This window comes from Crotalus tigris, unplaced genomic scaffold (genome assembly GCF_016545835.1).
Source record: "Crotalus tigris isolate CLP2741 ecotype Arizona unplaced genomic scaffold, ASM1654583v1 scf7180000018553.2237530, whole genome shotgun sequence".
In the NCBI taxonomy this organism is placed as follows: Eukaryota; Metazoa; Chordata; class Lepidosauria; order Squamata; family Viperidae; genus Crotalus; species Crotalus tigris.
Genome location: NW_024097074.1, coordinates 293,878 through 314,694, shown reverse-complemented (window position 1 = coordinate 314,694; position 20,817 = coordinate 293,878). Strand labels below are relative to the sequence as shown.

Below are 20,817 nucleotides of genomic sequence, written 5' to 3'. Positions count from 1 at the left end.
ATTTATATTTTAGGGTAAAGAATGTAAAGATTTTTCCAAGGACATTGACAGATCATAGTCCTGTGTGGATGGAGTTAGCCATGGAAAAAGAGGAGAGAAGATCCTGGAGGCTGAATGAGAATTTATTTAGACAAGAAATGAATGTTCAGAGACTTAAAGACCATTTAAAGGAATATTTTATTTTAAATATGCATAAGGGAACTCCAATGTCAATGGTATGGGATGCAAGTAAAGCTTATATGCGTGGGGTTCTGATACAAATGAATAAGGCTTATAGGCAAAAACAGATGCAAAAACGTAAGGAGTTGGAAGATGAGATTAAATTAAAAGAAAAAGTTTTAATTTTGAATCCTTCAAATGAGAAGGCAAAGGTAGCTATAAATTTGCTTAAATCACAGTTTAATACGTTAATGGCGGACCAGATTGCAACCAATTTGCTTTATATGAAACATAACACATTTTGCAATGCTAATAAGCCAGGGAGATGGCTGGCTTACCAATTGCAGAAGAAACAGAGGTTGAGAATTATAGATAAAATAAATTATAACGGTAAATTGGTTTTTCAGAAGGAATTGATTAAAAAATCTTTTTTAGATTATTATACAAAATTATATATGGGCAAGAAAGTACAGGGTTTAGATATAGATAAATATTTACAAGATGCTCATTTTCCTAAGTTAACAAAAGATCAGAAACAAGAGATTAATGGACTTATTACTACAGATGAAATTATTATGGCAATTAAACAATTAAAACTAGGTAAAGCACCGGGCACTGATGGATTGACATCAATTTATTATAAAACTTTGATAGATGAGTTGATAGAACCTTTAAAGGAACTTTTTAATAAGATATTACAGGGAACAGAGACACACACCCCCGTCTTGGGGTAGGGCTTTTATATCTTTGATTCCAAAAGAGGATCAAGATCTTACTTTACCAAAAAACTATAGACCTATATCTCTTTTGAATGTAGACTATAAAAATTTTTCGAAAATTTCAGCTAATAGACTTATGATTGTATTGAATCAAGTAATACACATGGATCAAACAGGTTTCATAACTGGAAGATATATGAAGAATAATGTTAGACAAATTATCAATTTAATAGAATATTTGGATAAGAACAATCAGATCTCTGCAGGATTGATTTTTCTAGATGCTGAGAAAGCCTTTGATCAGGTAAATTGGCAATTTATGTTAAGATTGGTTGAGGAAATGAATGTTGGAGATAAAATTTTACAGGCTCTTCGAGCAATTTATCAAAGACAAACACCACAACTTATAGTTAATGGAGGTTTATCTGAGATATTTCAAATTGAAAAGGGGACTAGACAGGGTTGTCTATTGTCGCCTTTGTTGTTTATTTTAACTTTGGAAATCTTGTTGATTAAAATTCGTGAATCGTCTAAAATAAAAGGAATAGAGATTAATAAGAATAATTATAAATTAAGGGCCTTTGCAGATGATTTGGTTGTTACTTTGTCTCAACCAACTTACTCAGTAATGGAGTTGTTACAATTGATAAATCAATTTGGACAAGTCTCTGGTTTCAAAGTTAATAATAATAAGACTAAAATATTGCCAAAAATATGACTAATTTGGATAAGGAGACTTTAGTTAGATTGACAGGCTTTGAAATTGTTAATAAGGTAAAATACTTGGGGGTATTTTTATCCGCTTCCAATGCAAAACTCTATAAAAATAATTATGAAAGGTTATGGCTTAAAGTACAAAAGGATTTAAACGATTGGAAAAAGTTGCAATTATCTTTGTTGGGGAGAATAGCAGCGGTCAAAATGAATGTTTTGCCAAAGTTTCTTTTTTTATTTCAAATGATACTCATTCTGAAGAACGAGGCAGGTTTAGATGAATGGCAGAAAGATATTAATAAATTTATTTGGGCAGGGAAAAAAACAAGAGTAAAATTTAAAATTATACAAGATGTACAAGAGAGAGATGGACTCAAGGTACCGAATTTCAAATTGTATTATGATTCCGTGGTTTTAACACTGATTAGTGATTGGATTAATTTAACAAATGTAGATATATTCCTTTCGGAGGGGTGGGATTTATTATATGGATGGCATGCCTATTTAATTTATAATAAGAAGGTGGATAGGGCTTTTAAGTCTCATATTTTAAGAATTTCTCTACTTCAAGTTTGGAAGAAATATTATAGAATAGACTCAAGAATTCCATTATGGGCTATCCGGGGGCATGCAATAGAAGGAATAAGGAAAGCAGTGAAGATGGACAGTATTTCTTATAAACAATTACTTAATTGGGATGGGAAGAATTGGCAATTAAAACATATAGATGAACTAGCACAAGAAAATATTATTTATTCGTGGTTTCAGTATAGACAATTATTGGAAAGATGGAAGATAGATTATAAAGTGGGTTTGATTAGAGAGGATGAAAATTTGTTGAAACAAATTAAAGATCAAAGCCGATCTCATATAAAAAGAATTTATGATGTATTAGTGGAATTGGATTCAGAAACAGAATTAGTTAAAGATTGCACGGTCAAATGGGCTCAAAATTTTGATGAGCCAGTTTTATTAGAAACATGGGAGATAATTTGGTTGAGGAATGTTAAATTTACGCAAGCTCAAAACTTACGGGAAAATTTTTATAAAATGTTTTATAGATGGCACCTTGATCCACAAAAGATGTCTCGTATGTATTCAAATTTGCAACCTAAATGTTGGAGATGTGGTTGTTTGGATGCAACGTATTATCATATTTGGTGGTCATGTAAAAGTATAAAAGCTTTTTGGATAAAGATATGGTGGAATATTCAAAAATTTTTAAGAGAAGGATAAAATTCACTCCACAATTGTTTTTGTTATGTATTATTGTTGATTGTGATGATAAAGAAATTATTTTAATGTTAAATTTAATTACAGCGGCAAGGTTGTTGATAGGACAATATTGGAAGAAGGAATTTTTGCCTACTTTGGAGGAATGGTTTTTTAAAGTTTCTTATTTATCTGAAATGGCAAAAATTTCGGCTTATTTGAAAGATCAATCGCAAGAGAAATATCTCTTGGTGTGGAAAAGATGGATAAACTTTATACAGTATAAGTATGATATTAAAAGATATTATTTAGTTTTTGAATAATTTATGTTTAAAGTTTAAAGTTTAAGATAATAAGTATTTTTTATTATATATATATATATATATATATATATATATTGGACTTTTTATTTTTTATATATATATATATATATATATATATATATATATATATAGGACTTTTTTTAATGTAATTTTTGTTTGAGGTTTACTTAAGTTTAAATGTTTTGTATTTTTAGTTCTAGCTAACCCTGTATTCAGCTCTGGGAAGCGGGGGGGGTTGGGAGGGTAGGGAGGTAGTGGGAGAGGGATTTTATTGTAAAATTGCAAAAATTTTCAATAATAATAAAAAAAAACAACGTGAGCCAGCAGCCACACAGACTCCTGCTGGATGGGGCTATTGGTGCCGCCACCATGAGGCAAGGAGGGTGTCGGGGAAAAATAAGACATTCCCTGAAAATAAGACGTAATACCTTTTTTGGAGACAAAAAAATATAAGACCAGGGAAACACAGTAGTAACATGGTAAGTGAATCTGGCTTCCCCACTGATTTTGCTTGTCAAAAGGTTGCAATGACTTTGGGACACAGCAACTGTCATAAGTATGAATCAGTTGCCTAGCATCTGAATTTTGATCACATGATCATGGGGATGCTATAAAGATTGTAAGTGTGAAAAATGGTCATAAGTCACTGTTTTCAGTGCCGTTGTAACTTTGAATGGTCACTAACCAAACTGTTGAAGTCGAGGATTGCCTGTATAGTTTTCTAGCTGGAGGAAATCCGAGTTCAGAGATTTTATAGACTGATTTCTAATGTTTTTATAGTTAACATAATGTTAGGGGGGAAAGCCTTTAAATTATTGCTAATTATTATCCATGCTTCATCTTTCAGTATGCTTATGATTTTTATCACTTATGCATATTTTTCAAATATTTGACCCCTTAAATGCTAAAATATTGAATACTTCATAATTTAATGTAATTAGGGTGATGCTGATAACAGTGTTCATATATGATTTTTTGCAGAGAACCATTATTGATAATTTCAAAATAAGTCTAATAAGAACAGACCAGCATGCTTGGCATATACGCTGTAGTTCTGAAACTAGATTGTGCAGCCTGTACAGTGACTACCCTGTTTTCTTCTGTACTTACGATGTTTTTCATGTAGCTCACTCCCTGACATTAAAACAAGAACAACTTGTGCATATCGAAATTCTACTATGTACTGCTAAAACATGTAGCATAGTTCAGTATGTTCTGATATAATCAGATCATTTTGTCTTCCAACAGGGGTATTTTTCCTGTCTTAGCCAGATTATGTCTTTCAAAATGAAGACATTTGTGAAATGAAATGAACTTTTATAATGAAATGTGTATTTTACTCTGTATAGTTAAAATATTATTACAAATTATTGTTACTGATAGTATTGTCCTTAGTCGGTCTCTGTACCACTAATTTATTATGAAACAATAAAAAAATAATGTGTATCATATGCTAGAAATGTCATATTAGATTATGGAAAAGAGGTTACACTGCGTTTTCATGTATTGTTTAAATATCTTTTTACTCTTCTTGGAATGTAATCACTGGCAAAACTCCTAGCAGGATGGATGGATGGATGGATGGATGGATGGGAGGGAAGGAAAGGAAGGAAGGAAGGAAGGAAGGAAGGAAGGAAGGAAGGAAGGAAGGAAGGAAGGAAGGAAGGAAGGAAGGAAGATAAATGTACAGTGTAGATTCACTATGGATACGAAGCCTACCAAATTTAAAGAAATAGGTTCATAAGGCTGAAATCTAAAATTCAGATTGTCTTTTTTGGGGGGGTTGGTTTGCTTTGTTCAATTTTGTTTTGCTTATGAATAGATTTTTGGAAATCTATAAATATTCAGCTCTTCAAGATGGATCAAATAAGACTCCACAAGTTTCACTGGAATTCTAGTTTACTGCTGGAGGTTATAGTAACAGAATCTTGAGAGCCTGACTGCCTTCAGAAAAATACTGTATGTCCCACCTGCCTATTCCCCTACCCACTCTCTCATTTTACCTTAGTGAGTTTCTTTCTCACATTTTTTCTTTTCTTGGTTTAAAAATGCTTGTTTTTGTAACATTACCACATATTTTCTCCAAGGTATCTGTGAGGTTATCTATAATGCACTCTTACACAGTGGCTTTCATGTGATGCTTCACAAAAGGTTGGAAGCTATATTTGTCATAAATTATTTACAAGGAAGCACACTGATCTATTTGCTTTTGACAAGTTGCTTTACCCCCCCCCCCCTTATTACCTTAGCCTATTTTCTATTTTTTTCTGAACAGCTGAGCAAATTCTTGGGCTTACCTAAGGTCCTGATATACTATAGAAAATATTATGATGGTATCTGCCATTTTTGTTTTGCAGCATGCAAACTTGCCATTTTACTTTTGTAGTTAGATGTCAAAGTAAGGGTCTTTGGACATATTGTTGCATACCTTGGCAGGAAAAAAAAATCCCACTTCACAGGATGGTTGTTGTGGGAAACATAGGAAGCATAAGCATTAAGTATCTTCACTGTCTACAGTTCTCTCTCTCTCTCTCTCTCTCTCTCTCTCTCTCTCTCTCTCTCTCTCTCTTTCTCTCCTTCCCTCCCTCCCCTCCCCCTCCCTCTCTGTCTTCCTGTCTCTCTCTCAAGGCAGAATAGAAATCTAATAATAATAGTAAATTGATAATCCTGATAAATCGAAAAGAGGTCCAATTTTACTACATGTGATTATCATGTTGACAATAGTATTGGGTGCTCAGAACCTGATTTAATTGTTGTTTCTGGATAATGATAATACAAAAAAATGTGCAGGTTAGCATAATAGACTTGTTATCTCTCTCAGTACTATCAATATTGCTTCAGTTCAGTTAAATCTTTTAACATAGAAGGGGATTCCTTACCTTTCCCTGTTTAATGCCCTCAATTGTATCTATTTTGTTTTAGTACTTGATTCATGAACTTTAGCAAAAGGAAGATACAAAACCACTTTATGTTTAAACTTCATGGTATGATGAATAATAGTTAAGATAATTTAGCATCTGTAAAAAATAAATTTAGAGGAGCTTTCAATATCTTGAAACATTTTTAAAGTTTAACTTACTGAAGACTAAATATTAAATTAGCAAAGAGCTTTGCTGTCTTGATCTTATCCAGATGTTTTATAGTTTTAATAAATGTCCTATAAATGTGTCAGTCATGTCGGTAACTCAATAAACATGTTATTTCAGGTGGTTGAACAGAATTAATATGCTTACTGCTGGATATGCAGAAAGGGAAAGGATCAAACAAGAACAAGGTAAAAAGTTAATTGCTTAACTACTTCAGTTTACCCCCTAGTGAAAATGAATTGGGTTTTTTTTCCTATGCGGTCTAGAAAATGCATTGCAGTATTTCTTAAGTAAGAATATTCCTTCTTCTGAAGAAGGAAGGCTGAGCAAGAGTATTGCCTTCTGGCCATTCATATCCAGAAAGTATTAGGGAGAGAAGCACCTGACACCTCCAGACTTGGAAGTAGAAGGCAAGGAGAAAATCTGGAAGGCAATAGTGTGGGAAATTAAGCTGGGAAGGCAGAATACTTCTTATGCTAGAAAAAGCCATTACGGCCAGATTGCTTCCAAGGCACCAAGAATGTTGACTTGGAAAGATATGGAAAAAAATAACAACTGGAATTAAAATCCTGGAGAACAAACAGTCTGTGTACTGAAGTAAATATATATTTTTATTTAGCTTCATTCTTATCTCTAATGAGGACACAAATTTAAACAAATAGTATCCAAAAGCATTCTGGATAGTAAACCATTTTCTGTATTATGTGACTAGAAAGATATATAACCATCCCTTCACCTAATGTGAACCCTGATATTAATTTTTATTGTGAACCTCTCAAGATAATGAGTTACTTTTTATCTATTCTTCTTGTATTTTAAAAATCTGGTGAAGTTTTCAAAACACATCACTCTTCTCTACAGCTACACTATCTCTTGTTAAGTCTGATATATTCCTCTCTATTTTAAGCAGCAACTGATAATATCTGAAGGTCTAACATAGAGACATATTTGCAATCTTAAATTTCAGCAGAATTGCTGAAATCACTTGTCTAAATGATTTCTTAATGGGAAAATCATGCCACGTTTATGTTACAAATCTGTATTTTTTTATTAATTTATTTTTAGGCATTTTTATAGCTCCGATGCTACTTAAACACTTGTCAGCATTTGTTTCACAGTAAATCAAGTATCTGGCTTTCTAATTTGTTTAGATTATTGGAGTGAAAGTGATAAGGAAGAAGCAGACACACCTTCAACACCTAAACAAGACAGTCCACCTCCACCATATGACACATATCCACGACCTCCTTCAGTAAGTGATTATGTATAATAATTAGTTGTCATTATTCAGAGCTGTCTGCATAAATCTTGTTTAGAAATGCTTTCAAATTCAAGTACCACCTATTTACAGCACATATGGGTATTCATGATGGATGATATCCAAATTAACTTTTGTAGATACTTGCTTCAAGGGAATCCTGCTTGTACATTTTTTCTATCAAAATATAGGCAAAAAGCCTAAATCAGTACAGAAACAAGGGCAATAGAAGTAAAGTATTAGCTAAAGCTGATAAAGTTTCCAGTTGCCATTTAAATAGCAGAGCAGCATTTGTTAAAATCTTGGAATATCAAAAAAAGAACTAGTTTTAATTGCAAATTGCCAAACTTAACTAAAATACAAGCAAGATCACTTTGACCAGTATGTAATATTTTTCAGGAATGTATGTATATATGTAGGTATCTTCAAATGAAAATATATTAATTCCTTAACCTTTTACTTGGAAAAAAAATAACTTGGAAGAAGGATGTTCTTAAACTTACAAGATAGCCGGATGTTGTATTCTGTATTTTAAACAATTCTAAAAGCCATTTCCAGCAGCATCCAAGTCTTTTAAGATAAGAAATGCTTACATATAATTACCAGAGCAATTACTGTATATGTGACCATATGGTCCTTCCAGGAAGTTTTGGTAAAGAACCCTTTACTCTATAAAAACCTTGGCACCGCAATAAATAATGTTATTTCTTTTAAGTTATTATTTTTAGAAAGTTAAGAAGTTTATTATTAAGAAGTTAATAAATTTAGAAGCTGCTACTAACTTAGTGGTTCTAAAGAAGTGATGATTCTAACTATTATTAATATTTACAGAAATAATGTTCATCTGGCTCTGATTCAAAAGTGGCATATAATTTACTGGATAATTAAGCAGGATAATTAAACATAGATGTGCTATATCTGTTCAGTTCTTGCCTTCAGTAGTTCAATTTTACCTGTTCAGTTTTCTTTTTAATTTCATTCCTGCCAGTACCACAGAAGTGAGTGAGTTTTTTTATTGATGTTGTTCTGAGTAGTCAAATCAAAATAATTTTCAGCAATCTTCACATAAATAAAAGAAATTAAAAGGCAAGTTATTAAAAATGTTAGAAAGTGCAAAGAAATCAGATGAAAATAGGTTTGCAACTGCTACAAAACTGGGCTCATGTAACAGAATTTCAAAGTTACTAATGAATGCTGAGGTCCTTTTCCTGGGTCTGCTTCCTGGCCTGTAGCAGCTAAGGATCTCATAAGCTCTGATGGGGATTTCAAATCTGAAATCAATGATTATAGGCTGTCCTTCTGATATATTACTGGTTCTTATTAATACCCATATTAATATATCAGTTGGAGCCAAAAGCTAATTTTTTAAAAAATAAATAAATAATTGTCTTAATCAAATTATGTTGGATTATATACATTTTATCCTACATCTTAAAGTTTGAAGCACATTATTTGAGAGATAGATAAAATTAAATAAAATATACAAACTAATCAATAATGGAGATGCAGATAAAATTAATTAACTAAATTTATATGCCATCTCACCAATAAGATGACTCTGGACAGCTTACAAAAACAGTAAAAAGATAAATACTGTATAAAAACAATTAAAATTTGAAAAACTATATAAAAAACTAGAATCAAGGAGAGAAATGGCAAAGGAATGAGATCTTCTTATCCTACCTCCAGTGGTAAACATATCCTCAGGGCCCAATGCTTATAACTTCTAGTCTCTTGCAATGTGCATTTTTATGTGACATATCTTTTTAAGAAATATGACTTCTCAAGAAATAGCAAGGATGTGTTTGCTTTAAATTCTGTGATTTACAATTAACAGAGCAGTCTGAAGGACATTTTCTGAATTATCTTTATAAAGCAGTTCATTTTTAATGCATATTCCTTTTTTTCCCAAGTTTTTATTAATTTTATAATATTACATTTACATATTTGAAGAGTAGCGTGGCAGCTGAGCACAGTAATTCCATTACATTTGAATATCATCAGTACAAATCTCAAAGTATTACAACAACTAATTCCCTCTCTTTCTCCCATAATATCTACTGTCATGTTCGAACCAATACAGTTCTTATTCTATCAATCAAACAAAAAGTACCTTTTTAATATTCATCATAATCTTCAGTCTATACATATCTTAATTAATTTGACATTCCACCTTTTAGACAATAATCTAGTAAGTTTTTCTTAACTTTAATTTCCCATTGATATTTAAGTTTAAAGTTTAATCTTTATCATTTCCAGATTTTAAATGATCCCAATTTCTAAGTCTCGTATCTCACATTTGGGGCTAATAATTTTTTTTCTTATCTTCCTTCTACTTCCTTTCTTTCTTCCTTTCCAGAAAGAGAAAAAAAAATAAAAATAAACCACCAACATTTATACCACAAACCCATATACAAATTTAATTATTAGTATTTATACTTCTAAGTTTTACTTAACCTTTGTCTCAACTCATAACAGTATCTTAAATTCAAATCTTAGTTATTTGTAAACATTCAAACTTTTAGCCAATCAGTAACCTGATGGTTAATTTTCCCTTAATATTTTAATTTAACAGTTAATATTTATTTTTGCCAGATTTTTAATTAAACACAATTCCTTTATCACAATTCCTCATACATTCTAATATTTAAAATATACACCTTGTACTGTATATAAATTCTACCATCTATCTTACCAATCTAATAACACAGTATAATATTCTTATTTCAATATATTTCTAGATTTTATGTGACCAAAATTTTCTTTATCTCAAATTGTTACAATATTGTGTTCAGAATACATATTCTATCCATTTAGATATATTCTATTTTAGATCTCATGTATAGATCAAAACCCCAATCTTTTTCAATCTTATTCTAGCTTTTTTTCTCTGCCAGGTCATTTTTCTTATCTTTGCCTTTAAATTATCAAAAAAATCTCCTTGTATTGTTGTGGCTATTGTTTGATGTTGATAGGAGCGTCCAGTTGATGTTTTCTTAGGGGACTAGTTGATTTAGCTGGTAGTCTCTTTGTTTTTCCAGTTCGATGCAGTTGTCCCGAAGTATTTATCTTTTCTCTCATCTGTTTTTCTTTTTTATCTTCAAATTCCTTCTGATTTATAAGAAAAGTCCTTTCCTAGTTCTCTATTATCAGTTTCTTTTTTGTGTTTTCCATTGTCTGTATTTGTTGAGTATCTAAGTCTTCTGTCATAGCACTTAGTTGTTTCACTTTCTCTATAGAATTCTGTATAGATAATTCTTTGGTTGAAGTCATAGGTTGAGTTTGGATATCCAGACTTATATGTAAAGTTTGGATCATCGCTTTTAACATACAAAGAATTTGTTCCTATACTTCTTCTGTAGAAGAAATCCATTCCTGTTCCTCTTTCATTTTAGTATATTAAACTCAAAAAAAAGAAACTTACAGTCAGAAAGTTCACCAAATGGGGAGCTGAGCTGAGTTTTTTGCAGATGGTGTTTCAAGGTTGCTTTATATCTTATCTATTTTCAAAGCTGTCAACAAGTCTCTTGAAGAATAGCAGGTTACTTCTCAGAGTTAGTTGGATCGTTTTAGTTCCCCCCCTCTATTTTAAGAGGAAAAACTCCCAAATCTTTAATAGTAATTAGAGTGAAAATCAGAGAAAAAAAATATACTGTAGAGAGTAGAAAGTTACAAATCTTATAATCCACCAATTTTAGGAAATAGAATTCCAATTAGGATCCCAGTATTTTTCCAATGTTTTAAACTCCCAAGTGGTTAATTTCTGCTGTTTCTGGAGGGAGGGCTAGAATCCCCCTTCCCTCACCACAGGGGGGAAAGTACTTTAGCAGCTTATGGAAGTAATTAAGTAATTAGGATGTAAGAGAAGCAAACCTCACCCAGTCCTGTCCACGCTGCTTTGAAGTTGCTAGATGGTAATGTGACTTTGGCTGTTAGCAACCTAGGGATGAGCCATATTTCTATGGCCGGTCCTTTTGTCCACCGGTTTGGAGGGATCGCCTGCTCTGATGGGAGAGTTGCTCTCCCGCAATCCAGCGAAAGCCCCTTCTTGTTGGTCGCCTCTTCGGGGTGACTTTTGGCCCTTTTCAGTGCCCCCCAGTGATGCAAAACTGAACGGGGGAGAGAGAGAGCAAGTCTCCCAGCCATCCATGGCGGCCGCATGACAAACCAGAAGCCTTTAATGCATATTCCTGATACGCATGCTTTAAAAAATGAATATATAACTAAGTGAGCTGGAATGTACTGTATAACTAGTTACTTAAATGTATATTATATACTTATTTTACCATTGTCTTCAAGGCAGAATGTAAATTTCTGTTGCAGATGAGTTGTGCAAGTCCTTTTGTGGAACCAAAGCACAGTCGACTGTCATCTACTGAAACTTCCCAGTCTCAATCTTCACATGAAGAATTCCGTCAAGAGCCAGTGGGAAGTACTACTGATTCTCCCATCCGCAAAACAGCAAGCCAGCGACGGTCTTGGCAGGATTTAATAGAAACACCACTGACAAGCTCAGGGTTACACTACCTTCAGACTCTGCCCCTTGAGGATTCGGTATTTTCTGACTCAGCTGTTATCTCTCCAGAACACAGGCGGCAATCAACTCTTCCTACCCAGAAATGTCATCTGCAGGATCACTATGGCCCTTTTCCATTAGAAAGTGAACGAATACAAGTTTTAAATGGGAATGGGGGAAAGCCCCGTAGTTACACTCTGCCACGGGATGGTGGGTTCAACCATTGCTGCCATACACTTTCTGTCAGTACTTCAAGCCATCAAGAAGAAGTGCCACAAAAAGAGCAAGAAGAAGAGGAACAAGGAGGAAAAATTGCAGAAGAAAATCAAGTAGATGAAAGTAAGCATGAATCATATTGCCATCATTAAAACAATTTTCATAGAAATAATTGAATACTAAGAAAAATTGGATTAAATTTATGGTTTCAAATTTACTTTGTTCTGCACATGGTAGAAATAGTTTCTTTAGATATATTGTAGTTATGCACAATACTTCATAGACTATATTTCAAAACTTTATTTGCTGCATAGTAATTAATGAAGGCATTGTCATACTTTCTGTGAGACTTTTAAAATTAGTCTTATTTGGCCACATCCTTGCTGACATATGTATGATTTGAGTATGGTAGTTTATTTTTTTATGAATGGATCTGCAGAATTTTGGAAAGCAAATATTTCATGGAATATGAGCCCCTTCCATTTGTTAAGGTTTCATTTCATAAAGCAGTGAAGAAATGTTTAGGATGACACATGTAATCTTTTTTTTGAAAAATATGCTCATAGTCTTTATAACATAGTAGTTAATGAGCAGCTTGTAGATTGCATGTTGTTTTCTTAGAATAGTTTATTGGATGTATTTGTACAGTTGTACAGCCAGACGAAGGAAATAATTAATTCTAACTGGATGCTAATTTAAAAAATAAATGTCCAGTAAAAGACTTTTTCTCCACTATTGCAATATTTGCTGTGCTGAGTTCAGTAAAAAAAACATATATAAAGTATAAATATATTAATTGCTGTATGCAGAAGCTGAAGCCTTATTACTATGGTTACCAATGTTATATCCACATTACTGATTCTTACTTGCTCTGTATACACACACATATACATATACACATACATAGCCAAGGCTTTTTTTCTCGTAGAACGCCCAGAACGGAGTTCCGGCACCTTTTTTGGATGGAACCTTATAGGGTAGGCAAGGAAGGTTGTATGATGTATGTGAGTTCCGGCACCTTTTTTTTTTTTTTTTAAAGCACTGTGCATAGCAGTTGGGCTGCTAAATTTTTATTGTTCTGCCTAACTGTCTTTAATAGTAACCTTACATTCAAAAGCAAATGGAATTTTTTGAGAAACATAGTTATAATTTCCAAGCTTACAACTATTACATTTTCACATACATGAATGAAGGTTTGAAATCTTCATATATTTTCTGTGGCTAACAACATTGTACTCACTATACATCAAAGAAGGAAAATGGTTGCTATAAAAAGGGATGTATAAAATAATAATAGCATCTCCTTATGTAGAACAGTCATAGTTTTTTTGTAGCTCCCTGATGAATTGTTGGCTAATATCTTACTACAGGTAGGTAGTACAGGTAGTTCTCAAATTATGGCCACAATTGAGCCAAAAATTTCATTGGTCAGCAAGACAATTGTTAAGAGAGCTTTGCCCCTTTCTTGACTGTAACGATGCTAAGAAAAAGACTCAAGCATGTCTTGAGCAGAGGTTTGAAGCTGTATGATACAGCTTCACACAGCTTTTTAAACTCTGAGTTTATTGTTTCTTATATACTTTTTACATACATAGGCTTTACCATTAACTGCTGACATTTTACATTTAGAAGTTTAACCTTTAGTTGTTGACATAAAGTAATTGAAAAATTCCTTCATATAAGCAATTATTTTCTAGTAACACATTACCTGTTGAGAGCAGGTAAAAACAAATACAGGTAAATTAGAAAAGGAGAAAGAACTGATAAAGACAAGAAGAGATAAAGACAGGAAGAGACAAGGGGGAACTTAAAGCATATTATTTAGGTAGGTAAGATATTAAGTCAAAAGGGGGTGATCTTTTGGCTGCTTCCTTGGGACAAAGGGTATCAAAAGGTTATGAGGTTTGTGGGGGGCAATGCATGGCAGTTTGCTGCACGTGCAAATTCCTCCACACTTGACACAATTGTTAAGTGAATTACTGCATTTATTAAATTAGTAGCATGATTGTTAAGTGAATCTGGCTTCCCCATTGACTTTGCTTGTCAGAAGGTCATAAAATATGATCACATGACCCCAGGACACTACAACCACCATAATAAATACATGCCAGTTGCCAAGCATCCAAATTGTGATCATGTGACCACTGTTGATAATGCAAGAGTCATGAGTGTGAAAAACAGCCATAAGTCACTTTTGAATGGTCACTAAATGAATGATTGTAAGTCAAGGACTACCTGTATGTAAATCATCCCATTGATTTGTTTTCAAGAAATTCTGGATAGGATAGACTTCAGTGATAATAAATCACTTTAGTATAATAAAGATACATAAATGACACAATGTTTTGGATGTCCCAGGCTATAAAATGGTATCAAGTAATATGTATTATAATAGAATAAAAATGTGCCTGATTTGTTGAGAATGTGTGAATGATAAATGAATTTCAACTGAATACAATGTAACTAATACAAAATAAATATGTTGAGATATTTGATTGAATGGAGAAAATGTATGAGATACAAAACAAATTACAAAGCAAATAAATGTAGAAAAAGTTAGTGGATTGAGAGGAAAGTGAGAAATGTGGTTGAATTAAGTTGATCAAATCCTAAGGAGAAAAGACAAATATAGGGAACAAAAGGCAATGTCTAATGTATATGGACATGATAGAAACAAGAATGATTATATAATTAAATAGGTATGGAGACATATAGTGAAAAGTGTTAGTTTAAAATAGATTTGATTAGATTTTATTTTCTCTTATGTCTTTAATTTCTTTGATTTACTCCTTATATTTCTGTGCTTTGCATCATGTTGCTTACTATGAGATGGATTAGGTTAATGGATATGTACGTAAATACACATATATCTAATACGTTATAGTACAGTGATGGCGAACCTTTTAGAGACTGAGTGCCCAAACTGCAAACCAAAACCCACTTACACATCGTCGAGTGCCGGATGGGTATGACCAATTGGGTGGGTGTGGCTGCAGTGGTAATGGCAGACTGGGTGGGACTAAAAAGTTCAATTAATTCGAACTTTGCAAGATCTTTTTTTTTCCCGTGAGAAGTTGAAATTGACTGATTGAACTTTTTTTTTTTTTGCACACAGCTGTGGAGGCCTAAAGCAAAAAGGTTTTATAAAACCCAGCTGAAGGTGACAACGCATGTGCCCACAGAGAGGGCTCTGAGTGCCACCTCTGGCACCCATGCCAAAGGTTCGTCACCACTGTTATAGTACATGGTTGTGAAAGTGCACAACATATGGTACAAAAATCACTCTTCCACAATACAATAAATTAATCTGTATCTACAGTATATATGTAAAAACTAAAAAACACATTTTCGTCATATTTTTAGGAGTGTCTGTATATAGTATGAAAATGAATTAGAATTGTGGAGATTTCACATTTGATTAGTACAGTCATACTTCAACTCTCAACTGCTTCAAAATGTATCAAATTCATATTTGATGTGTTTTGAAGAAGAAATCTTGTCCCATCGCTCATCTTTCTCCCAGTAGTTGAACTTGCTGATGTTGGCTGCCTCCTGACTCGCTATTTCTTCCAGCCAAAATAGTGAGTCACATGGACTGCCAGGACCAGTTACCAGTTTTCTTGCAAGAGTACACAAGTGGCTTGCCTGCTTTTTCATGTTCTCTCTGTAGGTGATCTTTATCCAAGTAATATCCCTCTCACACACTGATTATCATTTTTAATAGGTACTATCAAATTCAAAGCATGTTTTTGCTGATCTGACAATTATTGCTTCTCAGCTTGCCAGCAAACTTGGGGGGAGGGAAAGGGATTAGAATGCAGACTTCAAAAGTTCAAGAAAGCAGACCGTGAGAACCAAAGACAGTTCACCAGGTATATGGCCAGACCCAGAGACACTTTCCCATAACAATATTTTTCCACCTAATTGAGCAGTGTGACCCGATTAAGAAAGGGGAGGGGGAATTCTACACTTTTACTATTGTTGTGAGTTGTCGCCTGCCAGCAGATCCAGCAGCCGAGTCAGATGAATTGGATGAGCGAGACGGGTTGCCTGGGGTCACATCGGAGTCTGTGGAAGGCTCTGAGGAGCATAAGACTCAGAGCTAGATGTGATACTTGGCCCTTCTATTCACACTCAAGCAGAGACACAGCTGGTTTAGGGGCCTGAACTTAGCGAAGACGAGCAGCTGGGGCCTGTTCCAGATGCACGGATGCACAGGGAGGAAAGGCACGCAGGAGGCAGAGTGCTTGAGTATGCTTGAGTGACTTAAACCTTAAACATTCCAGCTGAGAACTCGGAGACTGATCTTGTTCATTTCAATAGCTAAAGGACTGGTTGGAGTTTGGTTCCATAAAAGCTGTGTCAAAATAAAAGGGGTTTATCTTACCAAGTCCTGCCTTGTTCAATGCAAAGGGGTTTTTCCTCACTAGTAAATGGCTGAGGAGTATTCACAGAGGCTAGGACAGAACAGCTGTATGGGATTGGGTGGGGTTTTGCCAGAGCAGGTTTTGCTTGCATGCGTGTCAAAATGATGTATTCAATGAAGTTTTACATTAAGAGTTTGGAAAGCCTTGATAGTGTTTACTTGGTTGGGTTCATCAGTCGGAACCTTGACGTTAAATCAGCCTCTTTTCCGAAAAACTTTCTTAAGGAGTCCCGAGCACCTTCCAGAAGAGCTGTGAACACTCGGGAGAAGATGGCCAGAGTGAGACTGGTGAAAGAGAGCCCAGCTATGGGCCAATTGGACTTCGGTGCCCAAGCGCTGGACACCCATCCAAAAGAGCAAGTGACAATGTGAGACAGGCCACAATGGTGGGAAGCCACAGCCAGATGGGAAAGGAGCTATGGAGAGTCATGATACCAAGGGAGGCTGAAGCCGAGTTCCCGCTGATCTCCCCTGGAGGGAGCGTCTGTCCAGGTCCTAAAGTGGAAGGGAAAGAGACCAGCGGAATGGGAGGAACAGGTGCAGTGCAGCCCATCGGTTGAACAGCTGAGAGATTCTTTGGGCTGGATCTGCAAGGAGGGGAGCCAACGCAGGGGGTAGAACTTCCTGGAATGGGATCCAGCCACTCCTCAGTGACCGCTTCAGGACCACTGCCTCAACCCCGACAGAATGGGACCCACAGCAGCCATAGGAGTGGCCAGCCCCCGGAGAACCACTGTCCCTCAACCCAGTCCGGACCCAGTCTAAGGAGCCACGAGGCTCCTGTGGACAGCAGCCCAGCAGCAGGACTGCCAGACAGCCACCTCCTCAGCTGCTGGTACCTAGCCCTGGCATTTTCCCTAAAGAGCAGCTACTGGGATAATGGAGCACACCAGACCCTTGGAGCCCCCACCAATCACAGTTACATTCAACAGGAATCCGGAGAAATTTGCATTTTTCCTAAATCAGGTGTGGGCACACCTGGACTGATATGTGCCAATATACGCCGATGATGTGGCCTGCATGGACATCATTGTGGCCAACCTCAAAGAAGAAGAAGCAGAATTGGTGATGGCACTCCATGACAAGGAAGTCCCCAAGTTAAGAGACCTTGACGCATTCTTGGAGGAGCTTAGAGACCGCTTCGGAGACAACACACAGGTCCAGCAAGCAGAACCTGAGATCCATGCCATCAGACAGGGAAGTAGACCATAATAGAATACATTAGAGAATTCCAGAGACTGGCAGGGAAGCTGAGACATTGGCTGGAGTGGCTCTTAGTCCATTACTTCAGGTATGGCCTGAACTGAGAATTGTACCACATATGTTTGCCTTGAGAACTGCCGGATCGAATCCAAGACTGGTACCAGCTGGTGACAAATGTAGAGCTGGACCTAATAGAATACAGGAGGCACAGAGGAACCGAAATCTGCCCAAAGAAGAGCCAAGGGAAACGTCTGTTGGGGCAGAAACCTCCTGCCATGTCAGCTGCTGATCCTACTTAAATTTGAAGGTGCACATCTGGCCCCTGCTTCTGATGCGGCCAGGAGGGCCATCGGGCAGCAGATTGCCTGGCACCTCAATTCTACAACAGGGCTTTTCAACCAGTGGTATGCGTACCACTTGTGGTACATTAATGAGTGGCAGGTGGTACACTGCCCTGTCTAGCCAAGTGTAGTGGGGGAGGGAAAGAGCCAGCATAGGCAAGGACTTATAGTGAGAGAGTCCTCTGGAGCTGCAAAGGCCCCAGGCTCACTTCTGGCTCACCCTCCCCCATGAGAAAGGAGAAGGGGGACAGAGACAGGAGAGCCTATAAAAGGAGGCAGTTTGGGCAGGAGAGGGAGAGAGAGAAAAAGCAGCAGCTTTGGGAGGTGGCAGAGTCAGCTGCACCGAAGGGGGAGGGGGAAGGTGGGGGGAGAGGAGATCAAGCAGGCTGGCCATGAGCCGATCTACAACTGCTGTGGCAGCCACCTGTGCTGGCAGCAGCAAACAGGCAAGAAATGCAGCGGAGGAGGGGACGCACTCCAAGAGGAATGAAAAAAGGCAGCAATGGCTGGAGGTGAGGCACGGAGGAGGGAAGGAGATGGAGAGTGGAAGGATTCTTATGTGCTTTTGTGACTTTGAAGTTCTGGGATTTGTGCATTGAGGGCTTTGTGTTCTTTTTTTTTATTTTATTGAAAGTTTTTAAAGTTTTACAATAAAATACTTCCCCCCTCCCTCCTCCCCATCCCCCTCCCCCCTACTTCCCAGAGCTGAGTACAGGGTTAAAAACAACAAAAAACATACAACTTAAATGAACATCAAACAATTATACATACTTCCAAAAAACAAAATTTTAAATACTTTAACTCCAATACATAAAAACAAAGATTCTAACCATTACCCTTAAACATAAATTATTCAAAAGCTAAATAATATTTTCTAATCTCATATTTATTCTATACATCCAAGAAAAAAAAAGATTACCCTTAAATATACGTTATTCAAAAGCTAAATAATACTTTCTAATATCATATTTATTCTGTATAAAATTCACCCATCTTTTCCACACAGAAATAGAGGGCTTTGTGTTCTTAAGGAGTGTTTGGCATTTTCTATTTGGCTGATGGCTGATGTCTCGTATTAGCTTCTATTGCTCTGCTGTTGTTAGCTGTAAGTTTTGCTGCAAGGGATTTTGAAGTATTTTTCTCCTGAATGGATTTTGCTTGTAGCATTCCTTTACTTATGAATGGAGCCATTTGGGGAGGTTGCCTTAGCTGGCAGCCAGTACTTACGTTTTTTTTTTTCTTCAAGTGCCGGCTCCTTACTTTCCTTTCTAGCCAGTAGTTAATTCTTAAAGGGGAATCTGCCTTTTTAAGCTAATTCACTCAGCAGCTTGTCTTTTCTGTCTCTGGAGGCCTTTCCTTGTTTGATCAATATATGGAAGAGGGAAAATATGGGGGGGGTTCAAATTTTTCCTTCAGAAGGAGATGGGAATGAGAAAAAGGGAGGCAAGGAAGGGAGGGAGGAAAGGAAGTCCCGCCTTAGCACTTGGCCACCAGCAGCTCTGCCATTGACTTTGCTTGTCAAAAGGTTGCAGAAGGGGATCACATGACCCTGGAACACTGTGACCATTATAAATATGAATCAGTTGTCAAGCATCCAAATATAAATCACATGACCCTGGGCATGCTGCAGTGGTCATAAGTGTGAAAAAAGGTCATAAGTGATTTAAGTGCAATTGCAACTTTGAACTTTTTTTTTTGGTCATCAAGTTTTTGACACCTTGCTAGGTGATACTCGAATATTGCCATATCCTAAAAGTGGTACAATCGGTAAAGTTGAAAAGCCCTGCTCTAAACTGAGAGCAAAGTCTAAAGTGCAGCTGAAATGCCTACGGGATTTCCTCTTCGCTGATGATGCCGCGGTTACTACTCACTCTGTCGAAGATCTTCAACAACTTATGGACTGTTTTAGCAAGGCCTGCCAAGACTTTGGTCTAACAATCAGCCTGAAAAAAACACAAGTCATGGGTCAGGACATGGATTCACCTCCCTGTATTACAATCTCTGCACAAGAACTGGAGATTGTCCATGACTTTGTGTACCTCGGCTCAACTATCTCCGACACTCTCTCTTTAGATACTGAGCTGAATAGACGTATTGGTAAAGGGGCCACCACATTTTCCAGACTTACAAAGAGAGTATGGCTTAATAAGAAGTTGACAGAACATACAAAGATCCAGGTCTTATAGAGTCTGCGTCTTGAGCACACTCTTGTATTGCAGTGAGTCTTGGACCCTTTACGTATGGCAGGAGAGAAAGCTGAACACCTTTCATATGTGTGGTCTCCGACGTATTCTTGGCATCACCTGGCATGACAAAGTCCCAAATAGCGTAGTCCTGGAATGTGCTGGAATTTCTAGCATGTATACATTATTGAAACAGCGATGTTTACACTGGCTTGGGCATGTCGCGAGAATGGCTGATGATTGGATTCCGAAAGATCTCCTATATGGAGAACTAGTGCAGGGAAAGAGCCCCAGAGGGAGACCTGAGCTGCGATATAAGGATATCTGCAAGAGGGATCTGAAGGTCTTGGGAATGGACATTAACAGCTGGAAATCCCTGATCTCTGATCGTTCAGCCTGGAGGCTAAAGATGCAGCATGGCCTTCTCCAATTCGAAGAGACACTTGTGCGGCAGGCTGAGG

General features: G+C 36.2%; 1 protein-coding gene across 5 annotated transcripts in view; it reads left to right on the top strand.

Annotated features, from left to right (window-relative positions):
- Nucleotides 1-20,817, top strand: part of CNKSR2 (connector enhancer of kinase suppressor of Ras 2) — a 200,986-nt gene that overhangs the window by 149,525 nt on the left and 30,644 nt on the right. For all 5 annotated transcript variants that reach the window (XM_039354439.1, XM_039354441.1, XM_039354440.1 and 2 more), the window contains 3 exons: nt 6,334-6,401; nt 7,365-7,465; nt 11,795-12,326. In XM_039354439.1, the coding sequence (XP_039210373.1) occupies nt 6,334-6,401; nt 7,365-7,465; nt 11,795-12,326 (701 nt within the window). The remainder of the gene's footprint in view (nt 1-6,333; nt 6,402-7,364; nt 7,466-11,794; nt 12,327-20,817) is intronic.